Genomic DNA, 26,710 nt, shown 5'->3' with positions numbered 1-26,710 from the left:
CTCAAGTTTCCGCGTAGCGTTAATGTACGCTAAAGTAATATCATAGCAAATGTTTTTCTTTTATTTACATTATAGCAAATGTTACAGCAAGTATTTTTCCATATGGCTTTGTATTTTAAATAGGTCATTTTAAGTAAAAACCTTTTTCCTCTATGATTTTAATTGTGTATGTGTTTGAAGGGGGCTAACCATTAAACAAGAAGTTTCCTTTGATTTTAAATGGCTTCAGATGTTAAACTAAAGTCTTCATAATAAGACCAGAATATAATTTCATTTAACCTTATGATTTTTGCATTTAAAAAAGTAATATTTTTCTTTTAATTTCTTTAATTTTTTTAGTTAACTCTTCTCTTCTCTGATTAGACTGCAATCTAAAGTTTTAAAATTTTTGTTAGATTTATATGTGTTTTACTTCCATAAATTTATTTAAACAATTATTCTCTACGTATTTGTAGGTAGAAACTATTGGAGATGCTTATATGGTGGTCTCTGGCCTACCGGACCGTAATGGCATGTTGCATGCGAAAGAAATAGCTCGGATGTCACTAGCATTACTCAAAGCTGTAACTTCTTTCAAAATTCGTCACAGACCTGAAGACACCGTCAAATTACGAATAGGAATTCATTCAGGTTTGTCATGTTTTTTTTCTATAATGCCATCACAAAGAGGGCTTCATAAATAGCTCATAAAGTTTTCATGCTATTAATCCATCCTGAATAAATAAAAGAAGGAGCCAAAGAACAGCGTTTCTGCAACCCACAGTGAATGAAGTGAAAGAGTGAAATTTGTAGCGCCAATTTCTGTGCAAACAATGAAAATTTCATTATTTTTTTTTGCATTTCTACCCATCAAAATATGTCGTAATTAAAGGAATTTAAAATGCTAATTTACCGACAACCGAATGGTTCTAAAGTGTCTAATATTTATTTAAATTTTTTTAAACAATTTATTGCGAAACTTCTCAGTTATTCCGTAAGTTAGAAATATATCTACTAATACCATATTTATCACATTTCTTATTTAATCTCAATAGCTGATAAAACTTCTGTGCATCATCATGACTTAAATGATGATGATGTTTATTCTCACTCAAATTATAAAATATGCCATGTAAAATATGCATATAAAACAATTTAATAATGTCTTCATAAAACAATTTAATATTGCAAATAAAAAAACAGAATGTTCTTTTCTTGATATCAGTTACTATTTCCGGCAGAAAAATCATAACATGTAAGGAAGGAGAAGCAGTGTATATGTTTTTTTAAATACAATATACTCCCGATTATCCGGTTAATGCCGAGAAAGCAAGGCACCGATAACTAAAAGATAATCCAATTTAATTTTTATGCTATTTCTTTAAAAAAATCATTCATTTTATTTTGCTTTTGACAACGCTTAAATATTTACCGAATTTTATTGATTATGTTTCGAATTACCATTTTATTATTGTATTCGAATCCCTTTTTATTCGACGTAGTCACTGCTGTCTCTAAACTAATGTAACGGTCAGATCTTCTTTGCTTATATTCAGTACTTACCTCTTCTGTTGTGACATTTGAAATGATATACGTATCACTTCAGCTTTAAAAATCTAGCTCAGTCATATCGCCATCGAACCATTCCTCGATGTTTTCCAGATCTATAATTTCAGTTTGTTGTTATACAGCTATCAGTTATTGTCCTGATCTCTTGACAACTGTATAAATATAAACATGCAGAACAATTTTTACGGGTTAGTCGTTGAAACTAAATATAAACTTTTATATTTAGTTCTTAATTGTTTTATAAAACTTTTATATTTACAGTGGCTTTTAGAGCATGATCATATTTGCGCATATTTGGTTTTACATACTCTCGCGCATAGCGATGAGTGTGGCGTATAATATGCAGACGGATAATTCGAGAGTACACTTATAACGTTGCGCGCCTCCAACTTGCACGCAACCAAGAGGTGACTGTGAAAACTTGTATAAAAGATAGAGCCTTCTGAAGGGTTTAAGTCCCTTTTTATTCAACGTAATAAATTACAATTGCGTGCTCTTGACGCTCACAGACTGTGCCAACTTGGCAGTCAAATAAAAATAATAACCTGAAAAGAAAGTAAAGACAAGATTCTAACTACGAGGCTCTCTAAAATAAATAACTCACCGCGTTTTACAATACCGCTGCTAATTCAGCAGACTTGAAGCTCACTGGAACGATTACCACTATTTCCCGCCAAGCACATAGGCCGCAACGCGGGGTTCTTCAATTCTCGCTAACTACCTCCGCGCTCGTGCAGTAAGAATATCACACCGAACTCGTTTCCTTCTATTTAAATCAGAATACTTCCGCTGATAATTTGAATGCTTGCGCGTTCTACTCAAATTTACATATTCTGGCATTGGCAGTTCCAGGGGAAAGTAAGGCTTGACAGGAAAGATAGTTTAAACTTAAAATAAATGTTAGTTAAAATAAATATAAACCCTACATTTGCCGCTGCCAGAATTTGGAAAACTTGGAAGCAGGTCCTACAAACGACCTGTTGTATGTTTCTCTAATTCTGAACTAACTGGCGAGAACCTCGTTTACACAAAAAAATCTTATGTAACAAATTGTATTCTGTTGCTCGTTTTAACTCTCTCTTCTTACAGCAAATTTTCCTGGACTTCATCAATCAATCTTGGTCTTTCCTTCCAGCATCTGAATAAGTATCAGTATCTTTCTACATACATTATACTTTACACTTTCTTGACACAATAAATTTTTGTTTTTAAACGATTCGTTTTTCTTAGTTATTGCTTACTTCACATTCATTCAATTTTTCAAGCATTAATTTAACTTTACCCTGGCTCTCCACCGTGTGTGGTGTCAAACGGGAATATTCGTGTTTTAGTCTTACAACACTTCCCCTAACCACCATGATTTGTTAGAATTCAACGACCAAATAGACACACCTTACTCGACATTCTACAACTCAATGAGCTACTTTAATATTCTTAAAAATTCAAATGTAGGTGGAGAACCCTACAAAACACATTCATTCTAACTTCCCCCTCATTCATCTTTAAACATGCAGGCTTTCGCTCTAAAGCATGACTTTATCTACAATTTACTACTTAAATTTTGACTTCATTGCTTTTAAGCATTCACTTTTAGCATCTACAATTTTATGCTTCTAGACTAAATTCTACTTTTACATAACATTCAAGTATTTACATACATTTACAAAATTTTAATACATATGCTTTTTACAATTTACCATAAAATGAATAAGAGAAAATAAATTTTTTACTTTACTCATTCTTCGCCAAGCTGGCGGCACTGAAAGTAAAATTCTTATTAATACAAGAATACGAAGTTATTTTTATCTTCGGCCAAATTTTGGCTTTAACATAACAGAATTAGTCTTTCGACCAACAGAAAATGCTTGTTTTTTAGCTTTTACACTTAAAGAAAATAATACTTTTGCCTTAGCTAAATAAAGTAAAACAAAACTAAGTCTCAACCGAGACATATTGACTTTCGTCAAAAATAGAACTTCGTACTTATGCATAACATTTCGGAACAAAACAGAAAAAAAATTATAGAAGGTTTTAACTTATCTTTGAGTTTTCGATGCTTGAAACTCCGTCATTGGTTTTTGGCAGAATTGGTCCCAAGTTAGAGGTTTCATGGATGTTAATCTTCTCCTTACTGCCCTCCGAGTGTCGTCCACCTGACTTTTTCTTTTGCGTCCTCTACATGCTGACCTCTTGGCGGAGTAATCGTCTGGTTGTTGGCCTTTCCGTTTCTCCCTGGGACGGCTGGTCTTGACGTCCTCCGGTCTGGAGTCCTTCTTGAATTTCTTCTGTTCCTCGTATTTTTGTGCCTCCTGTTGGCGTTTCAGTTTCCGGAAAGGCGGCCTTGCTGGCACCTGACTCTGTGGCCGTGTGCGCGTTCTCCTTGATGTGTAATTTCTCCTGCTATCCTTTGTAGGTGGTGTTTTTCTCTTTACCACGGTTTCTTTACCCGGTGCATCTGTATTTTTGTTTTTCTTAAACGCTGGAGTTTGAAAATTATTTTTTCTTTTTGATACCGACGTCCGGGTTGTAGAAGTGCTAGGTCTCTCTTCAGTTCTCTGTTTCTTGGGTGGTGGAATAGTTGTTGTCTCTGGCCCTTCTATTTCGTTTAGACTTGAGTCCTGCAAGAAACTTTTAAGGATTTCAAAATCATTTGGATTATAGTATTTTTTCACCTGGTCGGGACTTGCTTTACAGATTTCCCCTCTCTCGTTCTTAAGATATAAGACTACTCCTTTGATTTCCTGAATTACATAGGGGCCTTCAAACTTTGGAGCTAGCTTTGCCATAAAATTGTCTGGGGCACTTGATAAAGAAAATTTCCGCTTCAATACTTTATCCCCAACTTTAAAATCTGCTTCACGGCGTTTTCTATCGTAATATAGTTTCTGCCTATTTCTTGCCGTATCCGAGCTTTTAAGTGCGTGATCAATTAGCTTTTGCACATCTTTTTGTTTAAACTCCTGCTCCCTTTGTTGCACAAAGAATAATTTATCTAAAGGCGTAATTAATTTTCGGCCTAAGAATAATTCTGCTGGAGTTTTTCCCGTAGTATCATGATGTGCTGTTCTTAAAGCATAAGCTAATTCATTTATGTAGCCATCCCAGCGCTTGTGATGTGTGCTCACGTAACTGCGAATTATTTTTACTATGTTTTTATTAACTCTTTCTGCTATGTTAGCCTGTGGTCTATACGGAACCATTTTGATATAGCGTATGCCAAGTCCATTGCATATGTTTTCAAATATTTGACTAATGAATTGTTTTCCGTTATCGCTAATGACTTTTATCGGTGCACCGTATTTTAAAATGTATCTGTGTAAGAATGCATCTGCGACTGTTTTGGCTGACGCGCGTTTAAGTGGAACAATTTCTATCCATTTTGAAAAATGATCTACTATTACTAAAAGAAAACGATTTTTATTTAACTCGCTCTGGGGGAAGGGACCAAGAAGATCTATGCCTAAAATTTCATTCGGAAATGTAGCGCGAATGCTATTAAGTACCCGGCCGGGCTGTAATTAATATCATTTATTAACTGACATTGATTGCAGGACCTGACATACGCCGTTACTATTTTGTATAATTGCGGGAAATATACCGCCTCGCGTACCCTTTTTAAAGTCTTTCTGACCCCTAGGTGGCCCGCTGTTTTTTCTTCGTGCAACTCCTACAAAATGCTTAATCGAAGCGAGGCTGGGATGACTGGCTTATACTCAAGATTTTCGTTTGTTGTTTTCGTATAAAATAATAAATTATCTATTATTTCATAGTTTTTTTGCTCTATTTCTTATCGCATCGATATCTGTATGCTCAAAGCTTTCGGGGTCTTTCAAATAAGCATAGATATTTCCAAATTCAGGATCAGCTTTCAGTTCAGTAATAACCGTATCTCTAGAATCTAAAATTTTTGAAGTCAACACAGCGCATTTAAGTTCATTTCCTTCGTCGTCCAGTTTTATACGAGAAAGTGCGTCAGCTACATTGTTTTCCTTACCCGGTTTATATTTTATTGTGATATTATATTCTTGGAGTTTTAAAGCCCATCTTATTAACCTGGGCGTTAGATTTTTCCCCGAGTAAAGTCTACCAACAGCCGCATGATCCGAAAAGACTGTTACTGGCGATTTGCCGAAATAAACTCGAAATTTGTGTACAGCCATTAATACGGCTAATATTTCTCTTTCTGTAGCTGTATAATTCCTTTGTGTCTGATTCAATGTTTTATTAAAAAATGCCAGCGGATGGTTATTTTGCATAAGAACCGCACCCACCGCATAGTCTGACGCATCTGCTGCAATTTCCAGGTTTTCGTCCCCCTCAGGGAATTTTAAAAAAGGGGCCTTAATAAGCGCTTCTTTTAATCTTTCAAAAGCTGTGTTAGCTTCCGCTGTCCACGTAAATTTACTCTTTTTTCTTTTGATTACTAAGAGTGGTTCAACAATATTAGCGAAATCTTTTATGAAAGATCGATAGTAAGAACATAATCCAAGGAAGGAAGAAAGTTTCTTGGCGGTGTTGGGCGGTGGGAAATTCTTAATAGCTTTTATTTTTGAATCTTGCGTTTCTATACCCTTTTGCGAAATTTTATAACCGAGATATTTAAGTTCCTTAGTTGCGAACTTGCATTTTGAGGCGTTAATTGTAAGACCGGCCTCTTTTAATAATTTAAAAACTTGTTCGAGGTCATTAATGTGTTGTTCCAACGTACTACTCGTTATAATTATATCATCTAGCTAAATTAAAGTTGACTTTCCTAGGACAGGCTTTAGAACAATGTCCATAGCTCTCTGGAATGTTGATGGGGCCCCACACAACCCAAAAGGCATGCGTAAAAATGCATAAGTGCCCGATTTTGTTATAAACGCGGTTTTATGTATATCTTCGGGTCTCATAGCTATTTGATAGTAGCCAGACGTTAAGTCCAAAGTAGACATATATCTTGTCGATTTGATCTGTCTAATGATCTCGTCTATAACCGGCAAAGGGTAAACTGGAAATTTGGTAATACTATTTAGTTTTCTGCAATCAATAGCAAACCTCCAAGCCCTTTTATCCGAAGGAGGAAACTCATTCTTTTTCCTACATAGTACGACTGGACTCGCGTACTCACTATTTATGGGCGTTATTATTTTATTCTTTAACATCTCCTGAATATGTTCTTCGATGATTAGGTCTTTTTGTTTATCATAACGATACGGTTTAGTCCTACAAGGTTTTCGGCATTTAATTGAATCTTGTGAGTCACGATTTGGCAGTTTCCTGGTTTTTCTGAAAACAAATGAGAAAAATTACTCACCACTTGCTGTATTGCTTTACTTTCATGGTCATTCAGATGGCTAAGGTCCAATTCAGGTGTCTCCACAGGTTCCACCACCCTCTGGTCCATCTCCAACACCACGGAACTATCTTGAAAATTTAATTTGGCCCTCGCGGCCCTTAGAAAGTCCATACCTAAAATAAGAAATTGTTGCAGGTCTTTCACCACAAAAATTAATACTTTGAGACTTTCCTCTTTTACCTGTAAGTTTAATGATAATTTCCCGATGCAGTGACATGTTTTTCCTTGCGCCGCTATAATTTCCGTATTTTTGGTTTTAAATAGTCGTATCCTATAAAAATTCTTTTTGAAGAAATTTTCACTCATAAAATTTCCTTCTGCTCCTGTATCGATAAAGGCTTCTACTGGTACATCGCCAAAAAGGACTTGTATAATTGGTAGCTGTGAGATTTTTACGATGACCGTGTTTAAATGTCTATTTGAGGGTTTTTTTAAAACTTCCGGGGTCTGGACCCTCTTTTTCACAGGCCCCTCTACTCGTTTAAAGCTTTCTTTTCAATCTGTGTCTTCTGGGTACGCGGATGTTTATTTTCAAATTTTCTTTTTGGGCCTTGACCTTCGAGTTTCGATGCGTTAGCTTGATAGTTCTTTCCCCCATAAGAGCGATTTCCATTTCTGGTTTCCTCCTTCCTTCGGGTACTTTGAGAATATGTTTCCCCTCTCGCTTTTTCCGCTATTCTGCGATTTTGAAACTTCACCGCCAATTCGAAAAGTTCCTGCAATGTGCTTGGGTTTCTAATTTCAAAGTAGTCTTGAACAGCGGGTAACAATCTTGGTAATATTATTTCAATAATCTCCGCATCGGGTTTCTTTCCATACAGCATAACCGTTAGCTTGATTTTTCGTAGAATAAAGTCCGTCAATTCTGCTGTATCCCGTTGGTAGAAACTATATAGTTCGGCTCCAACTTGCACGCAACCAAAAGGTGACTGTGAAAACTGGATAAAAGACAGAGTCTTGTTAAGGGTTTAAGTCCCTTTTATTCAACGTAATAAATTACAAGTGCGTGCTCTTGACGCTCACAAACTGCGCCAACTCGGCGGTCAAATAAAAATAATAACCTGAAAAGAAAGTAAAGACAAGACTCTAACTACGAGGCTCTCTAAAATAACTAACTCACCGCGTTTTACAATACCGCTGCTAATTCAGCAGACTTGAAGCTCACTGGAACGATTACCACTACTTCCCGCCAAGCACATAGGCCGCAACGCGGGGTTCTTCAATTCTCGCTAACTACCCCCGCGCTCGTGCAGTAAGAATATCACACCGAACTCGTTTCCTTCTATTTAAATCAGAATACTTCCGCTGATAATTTGAATGCTTGCGCGTTCTACTCAAATTTACATATTCTGGCATTGGCAGTTCCAGGGGAAAGTAAGGCTTGACAGGAAAGATAGTTTAAACTTAAAATAAATGTTAGTTAAAATAAATATAAACCCTACACACTATATTTTGATTTCTATTGGTTACAAATCTGAATAACTTAAAAACTGCCAGCAATAAAAAAAAAACAATCTCTAATCAGCATAAACTTTATTGCCTGCACACTATCAGTATGCATTTTCATCGCTTTTTAGCATTTCATTATACTGTTTTAATATTATCAGCATGAAAACCTGGAGAAATCGTACGACCAATCTGCTGCATAGGTTTGTATTGTATTGTTAAACACGGGAATTTGTTGAGAAATAAAACCATTAAAGGTCAATAAAAACCAGGATAAAGCAGTAGGAAAGTTCTACTGGGATTTTCCCTGTATATAAATAACAAAATTCTATTCATATAAATGTGAAAACCATAAAAAATTAACAGAAATAGTTCATACTGATAAATAGTAGACTCTTATTGATATCAGTAAGCAGTGCTACTGATCTGTACTGTGAAAGTATAGTATAGTGTCTTATAGTCAAGAAATGTCAATAAAAAAGCAGATATTAAAACCCACTTATCAATTTATATCATACTTAACACGGATAATTTCACAACTATGTAATTATCGAAAAGCTTTAAAAGTGCATTTTATTTTAATCAGCCTTGAAGTTTGTAAATTTAAAATAAAATTTAATATCCTTGCACTAGATGTGATAATATTTTTATCTCGCTATTTTCTCAAAAAATGTGGGTAAGTCTTTTTGTCATTGACTGGAAAGAATATCGCTATAAAGAGCGAACGAAGTTCTTTTATTGGTTATTTTGTGTATAATAGGTTATATATAAAACACTATATACCTTCTACATGGGCAGGGTGGCTCAAGATAAACCGAGCCCAAAGAACGCGAAGAATACATGAACTTTAAGATGGCATTATATTGGGTAGCCGAAGACAAACCAAAGTGGGAGATGGCTCTTGCTTTGGTTTGTATTATCTTGGGCAGCCCTGTAGTATATAAGACAAAACATACATTGCATATCAAACACACTGGCCAATGAATTAGAAACCCAAGATCAATATTTTATTAAAGCACATTTTGCATAGATAACTGCTCTGATTCGTTTGGACATCGAGTCTACATGTTTGCGGGGTGCAATTAACGTCTAGAGAATACCATGCATTGGATGTGCAGTGTTTTAGATTTTTTAAATTAGATGGAAGAGGAGAGTGATTTCGGATGCGTCTTTCCACCATATCCCGGGGTTAAGATCCGGACTATACGGTGGCCAGGGAAGGTGTTGGAAGTCAAACTGATGTTCAGCGAACCAAATTTTAGCCCTTCTGGCACGAAGGTCAGGGTAAAAATGCAACATTGTAGGGTGCACTTGATCTGCAATATATCTAGGTAATTCATGGCTATTTGTTTACCCTCGAGGAACATCAAGGCACCACTTCCATGCCCGCAAAACACGTCCCATATCATGATACTCCCACCAGACCCTTGCAAAGTGTGAGTAAGGTAAGATGGCTTAATGGCCTCATGGGGTTGTCGGTAAATTCGACATCTTCCATTAGTGCAAAATATGGTGTAGCGTGATTCACCCGACCACATTACCCATTTCCAATCCTCAGATGTCCAGTGTCTTCTTTCCCGACACCACTGCAAACGAATTCTTGCATGTCGGACAGAAATGAGTGGTTTTCTCGCAGACAACCGACAATGCATTTCTATCCTTTGCCATTTTCTGCGCATAGTTCCAGCTGAAATCTGTTGGAAAGAGCCTAGGTTCACGATCTGTATCTGTTGAAGCAGAGTAGAGTTCCTGTCCTGCCGCACAATTCGTCGGAGACAACGCCGATCACTCTTTTGCAAAATTGTGCTCGAATCGCAATTACATCTTCTAGGAAAAGACTGTGGGTCGTGGTTCCGACTTTTGAAAACCTTTGATATGCCTACTTTTGAGGACCCAGTGAGATTTGCTGTCTTCGAAATCAAGCCCCTGCTAAACGGGCACCAACAATAAGCTTTTTTTCAAATGGTGGCAGATTTATCGTTTTTCCCATTTTACTTCATTCATCGTGAAAATAACTCTTACACCTTATATATATATACTAGTATTCTAATAACACGTAACCCACGTCCTAAAAAATTGCGTACTTCATCCCTAGCACACATTTAAATGAAAATCTCAAAGGTTTCTAATTCATTGGCCAGTGTGTAAGCTATATAGAGCGGTGTATGAAATGGCATATCTTTTGTTTTATTTATTACACGTTTATTTTTCATCGAGGTATTACAAAATGAACGCATAATATAATATGTAGGCTTTGAAAAAGGAGTTAAGTGCAGAATGTGTCTACAACTTTATTCTTTTGCAAGCGAAAATTTGAATGTATCACAACCTACCCATGTCTTCCGAAATTGCATGACAAAACTGCACGATAAGATCTTCGAGTTAGGATACATTTGCAGGCTTCCTTGCGAGTACCTTCGAAAACCTTTAACAAAATCACAAAAAAAAGAAAATACAGGTTTTAATATTCGAGCGGACAAAAGTGGCCCGCATCACGCATATGAGTAGAATCTGTGAGCAATTTATGAATAGAGCCTCTGCCACCTCCAGACGTAATGTAAAAATCTCTTGCTAATATACTCCCGATAGTTTATCCTTAGGGTCCTCACAGGGAGGTGTTAATATCCAGATAGTAGAAATAAGACGTGGGATTCTTCAGATATGGAAGATGTGGGATATATACCTTTTTAGACAACATTTATCTCCGTCTTCCATCAACTGTCCACAACACACACATTACACCTTATACAGGAAATCAAGAATAATGTTTGCAAATGTGTGGGCGAGCTCCGTCTTGTATGAACCACTGAGTATGTAAAGAAAAATCTTTCGCCGTTTTCAAGTCCGTAAACAATTCGTGCAGTCGATTGTTCTTCAACATACAGGCAATGGCTTCCAGTTGCTGACACAAACTATGAATGGTTTGTTAGCAAGGAGCTCCATCGTGTACCAAACTGTGCACTAAAACGTCTTAAGTCGCCACCCAACATTTCATTTCCTCAAAAAGGGCGTTGTGTATCAAAAAATATCAAAAAATCTGTTGCATGCGTATGAGTTCGTAATAGACTGAATGCGCAAGTCCGATAATAAATTAATAAAATTTATTCTTAGCATCATAAATATATCAGAACTCTGGAATTTTTGTCAGAGATATTCGTACAAGTGTTCAGAATTTTATGCAGTATACACAGTAATTACTTCAAACTACTTAAAACGTTAAATAGAAATAAATGAAAAAAGCGCATCTAAAGAGTAAGCTAAATGTAATACCTCAGTTCACGAGGAACTAAGCCACTCGCAACAACAGTAACTAAGCAACTAACTAAACAACTGAACTGAGACACTCTCTCTGGCCTTTTATAATTTTCATCTGGTCGCGAGAAATTTCTCATAACTTCTCTTTCTCGAGATTTCTGGAAAGAAATAAGAAGATGTAATTACAGTTAGTTATAACAATAGTGGTCAATTACATTTATTTAATTTCAATACAAATTAACGAGATACCAATTTATTCGATGATATTTTTTTACTTTTTGTGGCATAGCTTTCTCATAAAATTTGTCTTGCACTGCATTACACGGGGAAATACAATACTTTTAATTACAATTCTACTAAAATTATCTATCTGAATAAAAAATTCGTAACAATACAACAGGCCATTATTTACCCTCTTACAAATTGTTGTTGTTGTTCGGAAATTCAAAGTTCCATATTAACTTCTCCCAACATCTACCGGATCTTCCAGGAACAAAAGCGTTTAACTACTCATCGTATATGTCCCGTTTACTGCTCATCATAAAGTCGCCAAATCCCTTGTGCACCGGATACTAGAATTAAACCTTTCTACGCATCTACGTCTCAGTGTTCTAATTTCAGTGTCTCTAAAAGTGTTCTGTCATTACATTGTTCGACCAATTCTAATTATGAAGAAATCTACATGGGTTTGTTATTCTGTGTTCACAGTGAATCATGGGAAAAAGTCCTGTTTCACCGAAAATTTTAATGTAAGTTTGTGCCTCATTCATAATCAAATCTTTCATGTCTTGTCATCCAACCACAGTTTCATTACATGCATATAAAACAATTTAATAATATCTTACATTACAACTACAAACTAAAAAAAAAGCATGTTCTTTTCTTGATATCAGTTACCATTTCTGACAAAAAATCATAAAATGTAAAAAAGGAGAAGCAGTATATTTGCTTTATTAAATACGATATACTCTCGATTATCTGGCTAATGCCGGGACAGCAAACCACGGATAACTAAAAACCACGGACAATCCAATTTAATTTCCATGCTATTTCCTTAAAAAAATCATTACTTTTATTTGTTTTTGACAACGTTTAAATATTTGACGAGTTTTACTGATTATGTTTGAAAGTGCCATTTAATCATTGTATTCGAATCCCCTTTGTTCGACGAAATCCAACAGAAGTTACTGCTGTCTCGGTTCTAATGTAGTGGTCAGACCTTCTTTTCTTGTTTTCAATATCTGCCACTTCTGTTGTGACATTTGAAACGATATCCGCATTACTTAAGCTTTAAAAGCCTGGCTCACTCATACCATCGAATCATTCCTCGATGTTTTCAATTTGTTGTAATACAATTATCAGTTATTACCCCTCCTTTTGCGTTTTCAAAAAAATTGAACCACGGACCTCTGGAATACACGCCGAGCGTGCAGACCATTACAACACGAAGGCAAGCTAAGAAAACGGGAGAAATACCTCATATACTTCCCCTTTTAAAGGGCGACTGGGTTTTTTTTAGGGGACCCGATTGCCAGATCCCAGGTGTAGAGAATCATCATCCACCACCCTTTTAGTTCGAGCACCAATGTAGAGATAGTAGGTATTTTTTTGGAAGCAGTAGACGTGAAAAATGAGCAATGCCTTCACCGAAAACTGAACCACGGACCTCTTGAATACCCGTCGAGCGTTCTAACCACTACACCCAGAAGACACGCTAAGAAGGCGGGAGAAATACCTCATAATATTTCGTGAGCCATCTTATATAAGAGATCACAAACATGTAAGAGATCTACTGGACACCTTTCATATAATTACACTGAGAAGCTATATATACTAATATTTCTTTTTGTCTATTATGTTTAGGACCATGTTGTGCGGGAGTTGTTGGACAAAAAATGCCCCGTTATTGTCTATTTGGAGACACTATCAACACAGCATCTAGGATGGAATCCACAGGAGAACGTATGTTGGTATTCTTTAACTAAGCATTAACCGTGATTACGCAAGTAATAACTAAACATCTTTTCATAAATTTTTACTTTTTCTTCATAGAAATTTTATAACTGAAAATGCATATCTGAGATCAACATTTAAAGCTACAAAGCTTGAATTTATTTATTCTTCATTAGAGGTTTTCGATAAAATATAAAAATCATTTCTCATTTCTAGAGAAATCAAAAAATAATTAGAACAATTCAAAATTTTCAAATTTCCAAGAATATATCCCGGAAAAATCTCTACAGCTTACAAAAGCGTATGGTTATAAAAAATGTAGGCTCTTTGTTATGACGCGCAAATTTTGTTGCCGCCGAACTGTGTAATATATGGAATTATAAGCATCTTATATTAATTACATTAACACTGTAAATATTTATAAAAATTATGAATTAATATATTTTACTTAAAATAAAGATAAAACTGCTCAGAAGTACCTATACCAAATAAAAATCGTTGTACTCGTTGCAATAATTAATTAAAAATTCTTATGACGCAAGGAACATCAAAAACATTAGCTTTTAGCATTTTAACAGGCAGTATGAATGATTGTCATATGGGTTTTAAACAGAAGTTTAGAGCATATTTTAATTACCGAAATCCAATTGTTTCCCGATAAATGTGATTTAATGCTAAAAATACGATATATTTTTTTCAACTTTCCAGGCACTTTGCTAGTTAAACATGCAGCCCGAATGACCCCCATCGATCATTTACACTTCTTATTTCTGACAACGATGTCTAATTGGCACTACAGGACATGACATAACTACATTTGCGATAAAGAAGTTTCGTTCCAGTTTTGAGAGTGAACATACCGGGAGATGTATCTGAAAGTCTTCTTCACCTCCTTTCTTACCACTAACTTCTCAAGAGATCTTTCGGATCGATAATATTTTAAGTGCCCCAATGCCACAAAGGATTATACACTTATCAACAACAATGCCTTCTCCGAAATTCGAACTCAGGCTTCAGGCTATAGTAGTTGGCTTATCTACTATCATGCCAGCAGAGCGATTTCCTTTGTATTAAAGTTAATTATTTAATTTTCCATTTTCAGGACTTCACGATGATTAGGAACGTCCCGAATGCTCACTGTTATTTTTTCGGTAGATTTTAATTCTTTTCTTTTTTTGGTCAAGTAAATAATTCTAAGGAATAAATGTTTTCGAAGAATTAATTTGATTATGTTACCTATAGCAGCTTATAGCATTTTACCTAAGTTGAGAAAAACGAGCATTTACTTTTTCTAATGAGTATTAAATGATAATTTATTTTTAATTCATTCAGTCACTGTGAATATTTATTTTTTATTTCCCTCTTCATTTTTTCAAAATGGCAAGACATTGATACAATTTCTTTAAATATTCACTTCCAGCAAAATGAAATTTCACCGAATTAAAAAAATTTCTTTCCTTGAGAAATCTTGAAGAAGCTTAAGCTTTACTTTCTGTCATATATTTTGAACATCTTTCATGTGCTAGAAAAGAAACACTGGCATTTGATTGAATCGTAGAGAAAATCGCAGAGGTTGTTTTCTTTAGAAATTAATGAAGTATCAGTCCCCTTGAAATGAGTATTACAGCATAATCTTTAAAGAAAAGCTTAACTCATGTGATTAGGTTATTCTCATTCTATTTTCGAGTAATCAGTAACTCAAAAATATTGACGATTCGGGATAAACATATAATACGATTTCATGAAGAACCTTTCTAAATGTATAAGGGATATATGTAAATCCGGAAATGATACGGACACCTACTTTAAAAACATTGCTGATCATAATAATATAGCAAAATAATAATTAGCCAACATTAAATCACATAACATGCTTGTAAAAACATTTTGATAAAAATTTAAAAAAATTGCATGAAAATCTATGAGGAACATTTACAACTTTATCTGAAAACATATCTAATGTTCCATATACAAAAGAGAATAAAACCGTTACATTCCTTGAAAAGAACTATTTTAAAATTATAATAATTGTATAAAATTGGAATTTCTAAATAGTGAAATAGTAAAATATTTAAAAATATAAGTTAAAGTGGAGCATTTCACAAATTAGGCATAAGTAATAAATGTTTATTTTATTATATTTTATTACTTATTAGTTTCTCCTTCTTTTACTTATTGTAAGACGTAAATTATAAACATTTTTAAAGGGCGGGGGAGGGGAACTTTATCTGAAAATAAAAAGAAATTGCCGTGATATTCGAAAGCTTTTCGTATTTCAAATGTAAAGCTTTACATACTAACTTTCAATTATTTTAGAATGAAAGCTAGTAACAGATTTATAACTATATCAATATTTTGCACTTCTAAGACGGTCACTTACTCAGAAAAATGCACAGACGGGAAATAAAGAAACCTGAATTCCGCTGAATGTATTTTCTACTCCTATTGCTGAGTTTCTTTTAAGCAGTTTTTACTCTAGCGGTTCGATCAAATATTCCATTCACGATTTGCGCCTTAACTTGGATTAACTGTTAAGGGTTGTTTAAATGCAGCCGCATTCCAAGCAGTAGCGAAAGTTCAGTTAAATTGAGTTAAAAAGTATTTTTATGTATTGTAAGTAATCTATTTAGAATAACTGTAAGGTTTATATCATTTTGTATTTCTTGCGATCCCAAATGGAGTCTAGATATAATTTAACAATGACTGTTTTTACAGCACAATATTTTTACTTTTGATTTTATTCTAAGTATTTACAAACGAAGAAACTTCGCCAAAATATAAAATAAATCTAGTTACGTAATTAATTTTAATACACAGCAAATTTTAAACTAACTAGATCACAGACCAGGCAAAATACAGATAGTTGGTCTTTAATAAGTAGAGCTCTAATTTATAAATTTGATTTCAGAATCGTTACTCTTTACTAATCTTTTCCCCATATGTAATGAAGAGGTGGTACTTGTCTTCTGTACTAGCCTTGGCGAGAAAGTGAATGGCGTTGTCGTAGTTAGGCTTAAGAAAGTGCGATTTGTTGTCAAATGTTGTAGATATCCATCGAAACGAAACTGGTTTCGTTAAAAGATAGATCGGAAATTCATTCATTTTCTATACAACACAAATTATTTAATATACGAGTACATATACTGAAATAATTAAATATAAATTTGTCTTTACTATCGTACTTAAAACAATTTTGTCAGCAATTTATTTAAATTAATAACATAATTCAACATAACTTATTTGATTGTCTTATGTAATACAATTATGTAAGAAATTTATTTAAAACAACAATGGGTACTTTTCCGTTTCGCCGACACAAATCTCGCCAAGCAGACTTTATTGGCGACAACAAACAGTACACACATAAAAAATTTTAACAAATGTTAGTTTTATGAATTTTTTATTTTGAAGGCATAAACATTTTAATATCGTTTAAAATTTTATAAAACGCCAATAAATAAAGACAATAAATTTGTAAAAAGGCATTATTTTAAGAATTGACTATGCTTTCATATTTCAACATCCTGATTCGCCGGTTCATATCACGTGACCCCATCGCGTAAACTACGCTACAAATCTAATTCTCTCAGTAATTATCTACATTAATTTAAAGTCAAATCTTAATTTGGAATAGAGTTTAAATGCAAGAATTATTTCAATTCGTACGAATAGCTTACTCAGAAATTATGTAAAACCTCAGTGCTTTATTTCGCTAGTGCATTCTCATTAGAATGGATGAATTTAACCCTTGGCCTTGCCTTTTCTATATTTTCGCCTTCGGGTGAGCGGTGTAATTGCATCCTAATTGACTTAATTACCGCGAATGTCCTTAGGGCACAAAATTGAACTATCTGGTAAAAATTATATGTAATTGTATGCCAGTATTGAAAGAAACAATCAATCTGAGATGAAATGGCTGCGACTTGTTTTGAAAATGAGGCGTTAAAGGCTACCAGTGAGGATATTCCGTTTGGCATGGTTGTACTATTATTGGCAACTTTATTGCCTGCGCCGGCTAAACGGAAAAGTACCCAACAATGCTTGTAAACATGGTGAAAAATTCTATGCATTATTTTATTTATACAATTTTTGTAACAATTTATTTAAAAAATACATAAACACACTGAAAATTTCCTTTCTTTTTTTTACAGACCGCTCGTAGTGGCCATAGTTCAGCAATTTCTGCTAATAATCCTCAAACATCAGCTACACCTTTTTTTTTCCGTCAACGGAAGATTAAGAATATTAAGAATATTTTAGTAAAAAACAGTTATTTGATACAATTCAATTACGAAAAACTAGTTAGATCGTTAACCGTTTGTTTCTCGCCACTGCAGAAGCACCCCAGATTATTTCTTCGCCGTTGCAGAAGATACGTACTGAAGAGATTGCTAAGATAACAGATTGATTTATTCATTGGAATCTTTAATACATACAGAATTTGAATTTGTTGCAGTCGTGAATTCAACTTCTTCACATTTTAAGGAATATTATGGCTTTGATAACGCACCGAATAATTTAACTGATGCTAAATGTTAAATATATCTCAAGACACTATACACAAATTAGTGTTGTAATTTCTTTATAAAAGATGATATATAATTTCCTACGAAGTTCAAAAAGTCATAGTACAATAAATATAACAAATACAACAGAAAGGGTGCATAACAGTATATAAAATATCTCTTCCAGTTCTGAATGCACTTAACAGATAGACCATCCATGAATTAGCTGCTTCTGTTTGATGTAATATATGAAATATCCTTCGTAATTTCATAACCGATTTACATATAACACATTTTTTGTGATCACCACTGAAGGCCGTATTTGCTTTATACTGCCATCCATGATTACTAAGCTACAAGGTTTTTCCTCTTGGGTGAGGTCACTGATTTCTAGTCATGGACCTTATAAGAAAGTCATGGATCTTATAAGGGTCCATGTTTCTAGTCCGCTCAAAAACAGAGCCTGCTGCCTTAGCATCTTTTCTCCCACTTGTGTAAGTCAAGTAACGTCAGCGACGAAGAGAAGCTAACCTTGTTTATCTACTAACCTTGCTATCAAATAGCATTGTTATTTCCTTCTAGGGGGAATAATGTGATAGAGTCAAATATGGGTGCAAATTCGGAGAGTTTTTTTATGTACAACTGTGCGCCCTTTTCCAGCATTTGTTATATCTGCTTTAGAAACTGGGGACGGAAGTATGAATCGCTCTTTGTATTGACACGATTAAAAACTTTTCGACAGTGCTTCACTGTAATATGATAGGTAGATTTAGAAAGTATAATATTACTGTTGTATTAAATGAGTCTATAATCGTAAAATACTGTATAAATATCATTAAATACCAGGTTCTCTAGACTTTACTATAACAACACTGAACTCTGTATCTCCCAAATAAATACAAAGCTCATGGAAAGAAAGTGTCGCGAATGATTTTCCTGAATTATTCACGAAGAAAGCTACATAAATCATTCATGATGACAACTACAGATCTTTTCCTAAGTAAACACTGATCCCAGGAATATAGTGCTGAAAATCTATCCTTTATGTACAAGCGACACATATGCTATCACATCCCAAGAGAAAACACTGTTATGCAGTACGAGGAGTACTGAAAGCGAGAACAAATTGGATTATTTCTTTTTAATTTCAAAACATTAAATACATATGAAAGCAAGCGATAAAAATATTGAAGGATTTCCAAACGATAACCTGTTTAGTGTTAGTTCTGATTTTGGTTTTGTTCCCAATTTCAACAATAAAAAATGAATTTTACTCATTAAATGCTTTAATGATTTTAAAATAAAATGTAATTTTTGGAATAAAGTTAAATAACACATAATTATTTCAGTCATTAGTAATAATTTTTGCTTTTAATAACATAACTGTTATTTTAACGTTTCAGCATTGAAGATACATGTTAGTCCAAGTACAAAAATAGCACTGGATTACTTTGGGAATTTTATTCTTATTCCACGGGAAGAAATCGAGGTCAAAGTGAGTATTTCAATGGTCTATAACTAAAACTTAATAATATTAATTTATTATTATATTATTATTTTTTTATCTTAAAATAATCTTATTTTAAGATAAAGAAGTTAAAGGTAATTATGAGTCACAAAAATGTTACTTGTGTTGTACTAAATGTTATACTGCAAAATCCACTCCATTCTTTCACCAGAATGCGCAACTAATTATCAGCTGCCCCAACACACTGATCGATACTACTAGGAGAACAGCATTACTTATGCAGCATGCCGCAGATGTGCGTGCACTTCAAACTCGAATAACAAAGTTACAACACGATCGCTTTCTGTTATAGATTATAACATAGTAGAACTTTTTTATAGCTAATTACTAAACGGCACAAGCATAACAGAGCAAAGGACGTTGCTAGGAATAATTTCAGTTCTATCATGATCATGATTTTTAGGCGTAGATCATCGAGGGATCATTAAAGCCCACACACTTACCACCCTCTCGTTACTTGCTTCTCAACAACTGCGAAGTCCAATACAGATAAGATTTTACTTGATCACATGACCAATGGGATTAAATAAATTCATCAATATTTTCAAAGACGAATCCAGTATTCGTCCGCTGATGATTCACAATGAATCTGCTTCAGGAAGGCACCTGCAGATAGGTATAACAACGCTAACATCCTGAGGATATTTTAATGGAACATGGTTTCAGGTTGAATTCAGTGCAATCATCCATGTTAATGACAGAAAACAACGACAGTCAAGGTGTACAGAGATTTATTTCCTCAATATCTTTAAAAATATGATGGAATTGAATACTTCCTGAAAAATGGACGACGCAGGATTTCATCTAGCCTTCATATGGGGAATAGTTTGATTTGGTTGTTTTATTGAAATTATGGCAAAGCATACTAGAACTATCTGCCTAAGGGAAAGGATGTCTTCGTGGCAGACTTTCTGAGGGAAAATTGCTTGTTTACACTATACACGTTAGACATGGGTAAAACCACGAAAACGTCCAAGCAGCCAACCCGTTCGTCTGGGACGGGTCGTAACTACTAGCGTTCAGTGACTTTACTACCAATCTGCCGCGCCATGGGTAATAGATAAAAAGTGTGATAATATCCTGTAGAGCTAAGCAATGTGCACTAGCCTTTATTGTTTACTTCATAAGCAAACATAAAACACATTCAGTATACTTTAGCAATATGTCATCCTATTTTTTGGGCTCGTCTGGAACTAGTATCCGATCTACAGCTGTAGTACGGGGTTTCCAGTGCTCAGTGTACTTTTAAGAGGGAAAACGTAGTTAAAATTTGTAACTCCAAGCGATGATAGAAAGTTATTTCAGAGTGGGAATCCTACCTTAAGAACTGCTTGATAATCTTCGCTAAGCGTGCACCGATGTTATGTAACTGTATACAACCAACACATAGCTAGCTAACATACAGCTTACAGGAATCTTTCACAAAAGCTTTTGTTCTACGTATTACGTGTTACACTGCTATTTATCACGAAATTGGTGTATTTTTTTTATTTTAAGAACTATTATAAAACCATTAATGTCTTATCCCTACTAAAATAATAATCAGTTCAAATCTTTTCATATTTAGAATATTTGGGTACCCATTTTTGTTTAACTTTCAGCTACTGAGTTGATAATGAACAATCTCTTTGTTTAATTTGCAGTACCGTTTTAATTGTGGAAAGTGTGAAAGTATCGAAGTTAAAAAGGAATCTTGAAATAAAGCATCTCTCGTGCGTCGGGAAACCCAAAGAGTATTTCGAACGACTGTTAAAATCTTAAATAAAGAAAACAACCTTTTGAGGAATTTATGACTGCTAGCGGAGAATATTTATTTACATCATACGAAGTTTCTGATTGCTAAAAATAAAAAGCCATAAATCACTGAAGATCTATTGTTACCATCTGCTACTAAAATAAAAGAAATACTTCACTAAAGTAAATATGGTGATGAAATTCGAAAAATTCCTTTGTCGTATAATGCTGTCGCCAATAGAATTTCTGAAATTAGCAACGGACAATTCGAACAGCTTATGATTAGATTTAAAGAAAGCCCAAAATTTACAATTTAATTGCTCGAAAGAACTGATATTTTTGAAAAATCAGTTATTCTGATTTCTAAAAGGCGACTGCGACACTTGATTCGAATACGAAAGATTTCATTCGGTGGTGTCTAAAGGAATTAATCTTGTTTAAATTTTAGCGATTTCATTGTGCTTTTATAGTTTAATGAAAAACCATCAACATGATACATCACATTAATACAGCATAAACGCAACGACGCTCTCATTGTTACACAACGTAAACATATAGAATATTGTCTTTGGCGCAACAACTCCCTCTTACAATGAAAAGTTGCAACGTCAGTTGTAAAAGTAAATGTCAGATACATTATTCCTTCGATGAACAACTGTCATTTTGTCCTTTTAAAGAAGATATATGCAGTAAAGTTGTCTAACTGTTTAAAACTGAAGGTTTAGAATGCAATAATTGCATTGGAGTACCCATAGATGGTACTGGTAATAATAAAAAAAATAGGTTTTTAAGGACAAGGCTTTTAATGAAATTTATAATTCTTACAGCATCCTTAAGCACCTCGTTCAATTCCATGCCCTTAATAACCCTTAAAATAACCTCTTACTTTTCCTTCTTCCAAATATCTGGAAAGTTACGCATTCGGAATTCAAAAATTTATTACTACGCCAAAAAGGAAGAGTCAAGAAGGCGAAATTTAAGATAATTTTATTAAAAGACACAATTATTATATTTTTAACAAAACAAAAGTCTGACCTTGCTGCTTTTTTCCGAAGAAATTTATGGCTATCAAAGCTGTGCTATTTGTCAGATATTTTGAGAAAACAAGCGATCTCAGTTTTTCTATTTAAGGTGAAAAAGGGCAATATATTTACTTCGAGTGATAAACTTGAACTTTTATTTAAAAAAATCAACATTGGAGAAGAATAAGGTCGAAAATAATTGATTCAAAATATTAAACAAAAAGAGACAGGGGGAACAAACTGTAAAACTAAAACCTCAAAAATTTTTAGATATAACTTAAAAACCCCACAAACATGGCTTTGCCAGTATTTTATTTCAAATTTTGATTTCAAAACGTTCTCTTGGATTCAGGGAGCATTTTTCACTAACATCAATAAGATTAATTACCTGCTATATGAAGCCCAAGAGGAATTTGTTGAAATCTCAAATGACTCAAACTTAAAACTTGTATTTCCACAAAAATCCTCGAATGAATTTCCCAAAATTTCAGAAATGGCATTTAAATGGTTGTCTGCTACTCAGCACCACATATTTATATGAAACGACTTGTTTAACTTTAATTCTTATTAAACCTAAATATTATTCTTTGCTGAAACATCAGATATTGCACAGAGATTTAATTTGTTACGCATTAATTCTTATTAAACCTAAATATTATTCTTTGCTGAAACATCAGATATTGCACAGAGATTTAATTTGTTACGCAGCGAAAAGAATCGCATCCGTTTCATTAAAAAGTGATTTTATTTCGATAATTTTTTTTATATCTAAAACAAATCCTAAAAGTGCTACCTTTCATATGTATAATGCTTACCAATGAAATAACTTACTTATCGGAAAATATTCATTTTCATTTTGTTTATATTTAATATCTAGGTCGCGGAAAAGTCTTGATGATAAAAAGGGGTCATAAATGGAAGAACTTTAAGAAGCTTGGTTTTAGATCATTATTTAAATGTGCATAAGAGATGTAACTAATGTAGAAATCCTAAATTATTTTCAAATTATATAGTTTCAAATTATCAAACTGAAATTATAAAGCAAACGTTGTATTAGCAGTTACATTAAGTCATTCCTTTTTATTTTGAAATATTTCGAAAAATACGCTTTTTTAAAAAATCCGCATATCTTGAATTCTTTAGCTACGATAAACTATGTAACTAAAAATTAAGAGTAAAGTTTTACATTTCAGAAATTTTACTTCTTTCTATATATGTCTGCAAAGAAATTCTTAGAGAAAGAAAATACTTTTATGTGGCAATGGTAATGTTTAGAAAAGTATAAATAATAATGGCAAAAATTAAAAATTAAGCACCGCTAAAATTAAATAGGAATTATTTAATCATAATAAGAACAAAGAGCGTTATTTAAATAAATACTTAAATCATATATAGTACATTTAAGCTAGCTTATAAAGTAAGGATTAATATTTATTACCCACAGTACTTTGAATTAGAATTGATATAGTAACATTCGTTGAATTAAATTTCTAGCTAATTTTTTAGACTGCTAAGTTCGACCTTTAAAATAAAATGCATTTAAAATTAAAAAGGCTCAACAAATGTGTTACAAAGTGAATTTTTCAATTGAAATAATCGACTTTTATTCATTTGATTCCAGAGAAAAATATTTCATTTATTTCCTCAAACCTACAGATTTAAAGAACATTTAGTTAATTTTCCTACCTTTATAATGGTAAATGATAATCATATTAATTCCTTGCACCATCTGAATTGTTTTAGTACTTAATCTGAAATCTCGTTAATCCTTCAAATCAGCATCTGAAACTTCCTTAAGTTTGAAATCTCGCATTTATTGTGGATTTAGTCCTGAATTAATGCAAAACTCCTAGTATCAGTCTTAAACGTTCAGACTGAATAGCTGTTATGCTGACCATAAGTAGCAAATTTTATTAGACTGAACTGTTTCGCGTTTCGTGTTTGTTGAGATCTCCTTAATAATTATACCAGCTGAACAGGAAACAACTGACTCCTTTTTGAAAGAAATGTGGTTCTGAGTCAATAACGTAACTCAGACTCGCGGCTTCAGTGCCATAAATATATGCATATAGGAATGCCAAGCACTTCTGAAAGACTCAAAAGTAGTATATTGAAGTATTTAAAAAAATAATAGACAGTATCATTTTTATAAATATTCCTAGGAAATACTCTTCTTAAAATATCATCAATTTTTGGTTGTAAACTGCTAAATGTTGCCGAATTTCAACCAAGACCCGTCAGAAAAATCCCTATATCTCAGGTTTTAATTGCACAATCTTTATATTAAGATCTCGATGGATTGAAAACTACAATATATATAACAAAATATACAAAATAAACGCTTACAAGCATGGTCCTAGATTAACCACTTCACCGTTACTCCCGAGATAAACTCACCGATTTGAAAAGTGCTATCAGACATAGCAACGAAACACGTTCATGGGGACTAAATGTGGCGTGGATAGTTTCCCCTGTGAAAGATTCGTCACTACGTGTCTTACAGCTATCAAAATCGGGCAGGGAAAAAAAAAAAAAGAGATTCATGTTCGAATTGGTCACGATCTTTACACAATGGGGCTATATCAAGACCATGCAAAGCAATATTCTTAAGACAAGAAATAGGAATTCACTTGAGTTCTCTCTTCCAGTTGAACATTGCGATGGGAACTATTGCTCGTCTGAAAGCGTGCCTTTAGGGGATCATCTTTGTAAATTTTCAGATAACTAGGGACTATTTAGGATCTAAACTAGGAAAGCACAAGTGAATTTTTTGTCCTGTGTAGGATGATGCTATTCAATATCATTGTGTAACAAGCAGGCGATTTACTAAATGGGTCTTGACAGCTGGCTAAAGGGTGAAGGAAACATTTTTAAGTACAATTCCAGACGTAAAAACTTATCTCTAGATAAGAAAAAAAGCAAATATTTGAATTTGTAGGATAGTGAAGTAGTTAACAAGAATGCTCAGTAAAACTGTACATAAAATGCCTAACAAACATAATACGCTGCAAAATCAAAATATATGAAAAACAAAAATACAGCCAAATAAAAAAATATTTAGGCAAACATGCAAGAGTTAATTGTTGTCACTTCTAATTCATGTATTTCAATGTTCTTTTATTTTACAGGGCAAAGGTAAAATGCAGACCTATTGGTTGCTATCTGAGAGCGGGTCTACGAAAGTACCTGCTTCGCCAGTGGTGCAAACAAGAGACAAGAAAGATGGAAAAAAGCGAAGATGATTAAAACTCCCGTGGTCTAGAAGAAGAGTATGAAACCAAGTTGCAAACACAGAACCTGCAGTTGATCGAGAAATAATGAAATTAGATGACGATGAAATAAACTGTCATTTGAGTCGTTGTTTTTAATTTGGAGTAAATATATTACGTAATAATGAGTGGAAAAAAAAAGAAGTTCAATGTACAAGAATCTTATAGTTTCATTTAGAAAGGAAACTGAAAAACATCTGTTGATTGTGACGTAAAGGCAAAGGAAAGAACACGTACTTCAATATGGTTACTATATGAGAAAAAATTAAAAGTTACTATGTGATAACTAATTAAAAATATTTAGAGGTGTATTTTTAAAATACATGGAATTAATGGATATTGCTAAAAGAAGCTGAATTTATCTGAACTATTATGCTTCTTGTATTTCGAAGAAGAGAAAGTGATTTGTATATACTCGGTTGGTCAGCGAAAATGTTTTGAAAAATGCAATTTTTAGTGTTTCTTGTTTGTGTTAAGTAAATTTCAGATTCTGAGTTTTTCGTATTTTAATTATTACCCAGATATTATCTCTGTAAAATACAGAAAAACGCAATTTTCTTTACATTTTTATGACAAACAGAATTTGAAACAGTGTTTAAAGTTAGGCAAGAAAAGCAACCTCAGATTGAGAATTCGATTTAAGAGATAAAGTAATTTTTACAGGGGCAAAGAGAATAATGAGATTCTTTGTTTTGACTAAACTCCACGTTCTGTTTTTATATGATAAATACTACTAAAATATTCTATCCGTTAAATGTCAAAAAATATAATTTTCTTCTGATTTTCATGAAAAACAAGATTTCAAATGGTATTTCAAATTTCACAGAAAAGCAATTTTAAACTAAAAAATCGATTTCGTGTGCGATCAGGCACAAATCCCTCTTTTTCAGGTGTAAAATAATTTCTGCAGAAGGAAAATAGTTCTTTAAGGAGCAAGCAATTTTTGCTTCAGGAAAAACCAAATTTCCGTAAAAGATTTTTTTTTTTCAAATTCGAACCCTTTCTTTCAGATTTTAACGATTGCCCAAAAGGGCTGTTTTAAAGTTCAATATGGCTGATCAGTAGAGATTATAGATAGAGATAGCCCAGGTGAAATAGCGAAACATTTTGTA

At 33.6% G+C, this 26,710-nt stretch overlaps 1 protein-coding gene across 1 annotated transcript in view; it reads left to right on the top strand.

The window, feature by feature from the left end:
* The window catches only part of LOC118183279 (atrial natriuretic peptide receptor 1-like), a 168,293-nt gene extending 142,201 nt beyond the window's left edge, over window positions 1-26,092 (top strand). Inside the window, exons 20-23 of the mRNA XM_035352757.2 lie at window positions 456-630; window positions 13,451-13,549; window positions 19,449-19,540; window positions 25,458-26,092. Coding sequence (XP_035208648.1) covers window positions 456-630; window positions 13,451-13,549; window positions 19,449-19,540; window positions 25,458-25,571 — 480 coding nt within the window. The 3' untranslated portion in view covers window positions 25,572-26,092. The remainder of the gene's footprint in view (window positions 1-455; window positions 631-13,450; window positions 13,550-19,448; window positions 19,541-25,457) is intronic.
* The last annotated feature ends 618 nt before the right edge of the window (window positions 26,093-26,710 follow it).

The sequence above is a fragment of the Stegodyphus dumicola genome, chromosome 9 (genome assembly GCF_044657685.1).
Source record: "Stegodyphus dumicola isolate Sdum_Otavi_A_Nest chromosome 9, ASM4465768v1".
In the NCBI taxonomy this organism is placed as follows: domain Eukaryota; kingdom Metazoa; phylum Arthropoda; class Arachnida; order Araneae; family Eresidae; genus Stegodyphus; species Stegodyphus dumicola.
The sequence above is the reverse complement of the archived record's forward strand: the minus strand, read 5'-3'. Positions and strand labels throughout refer to the sequence as shown.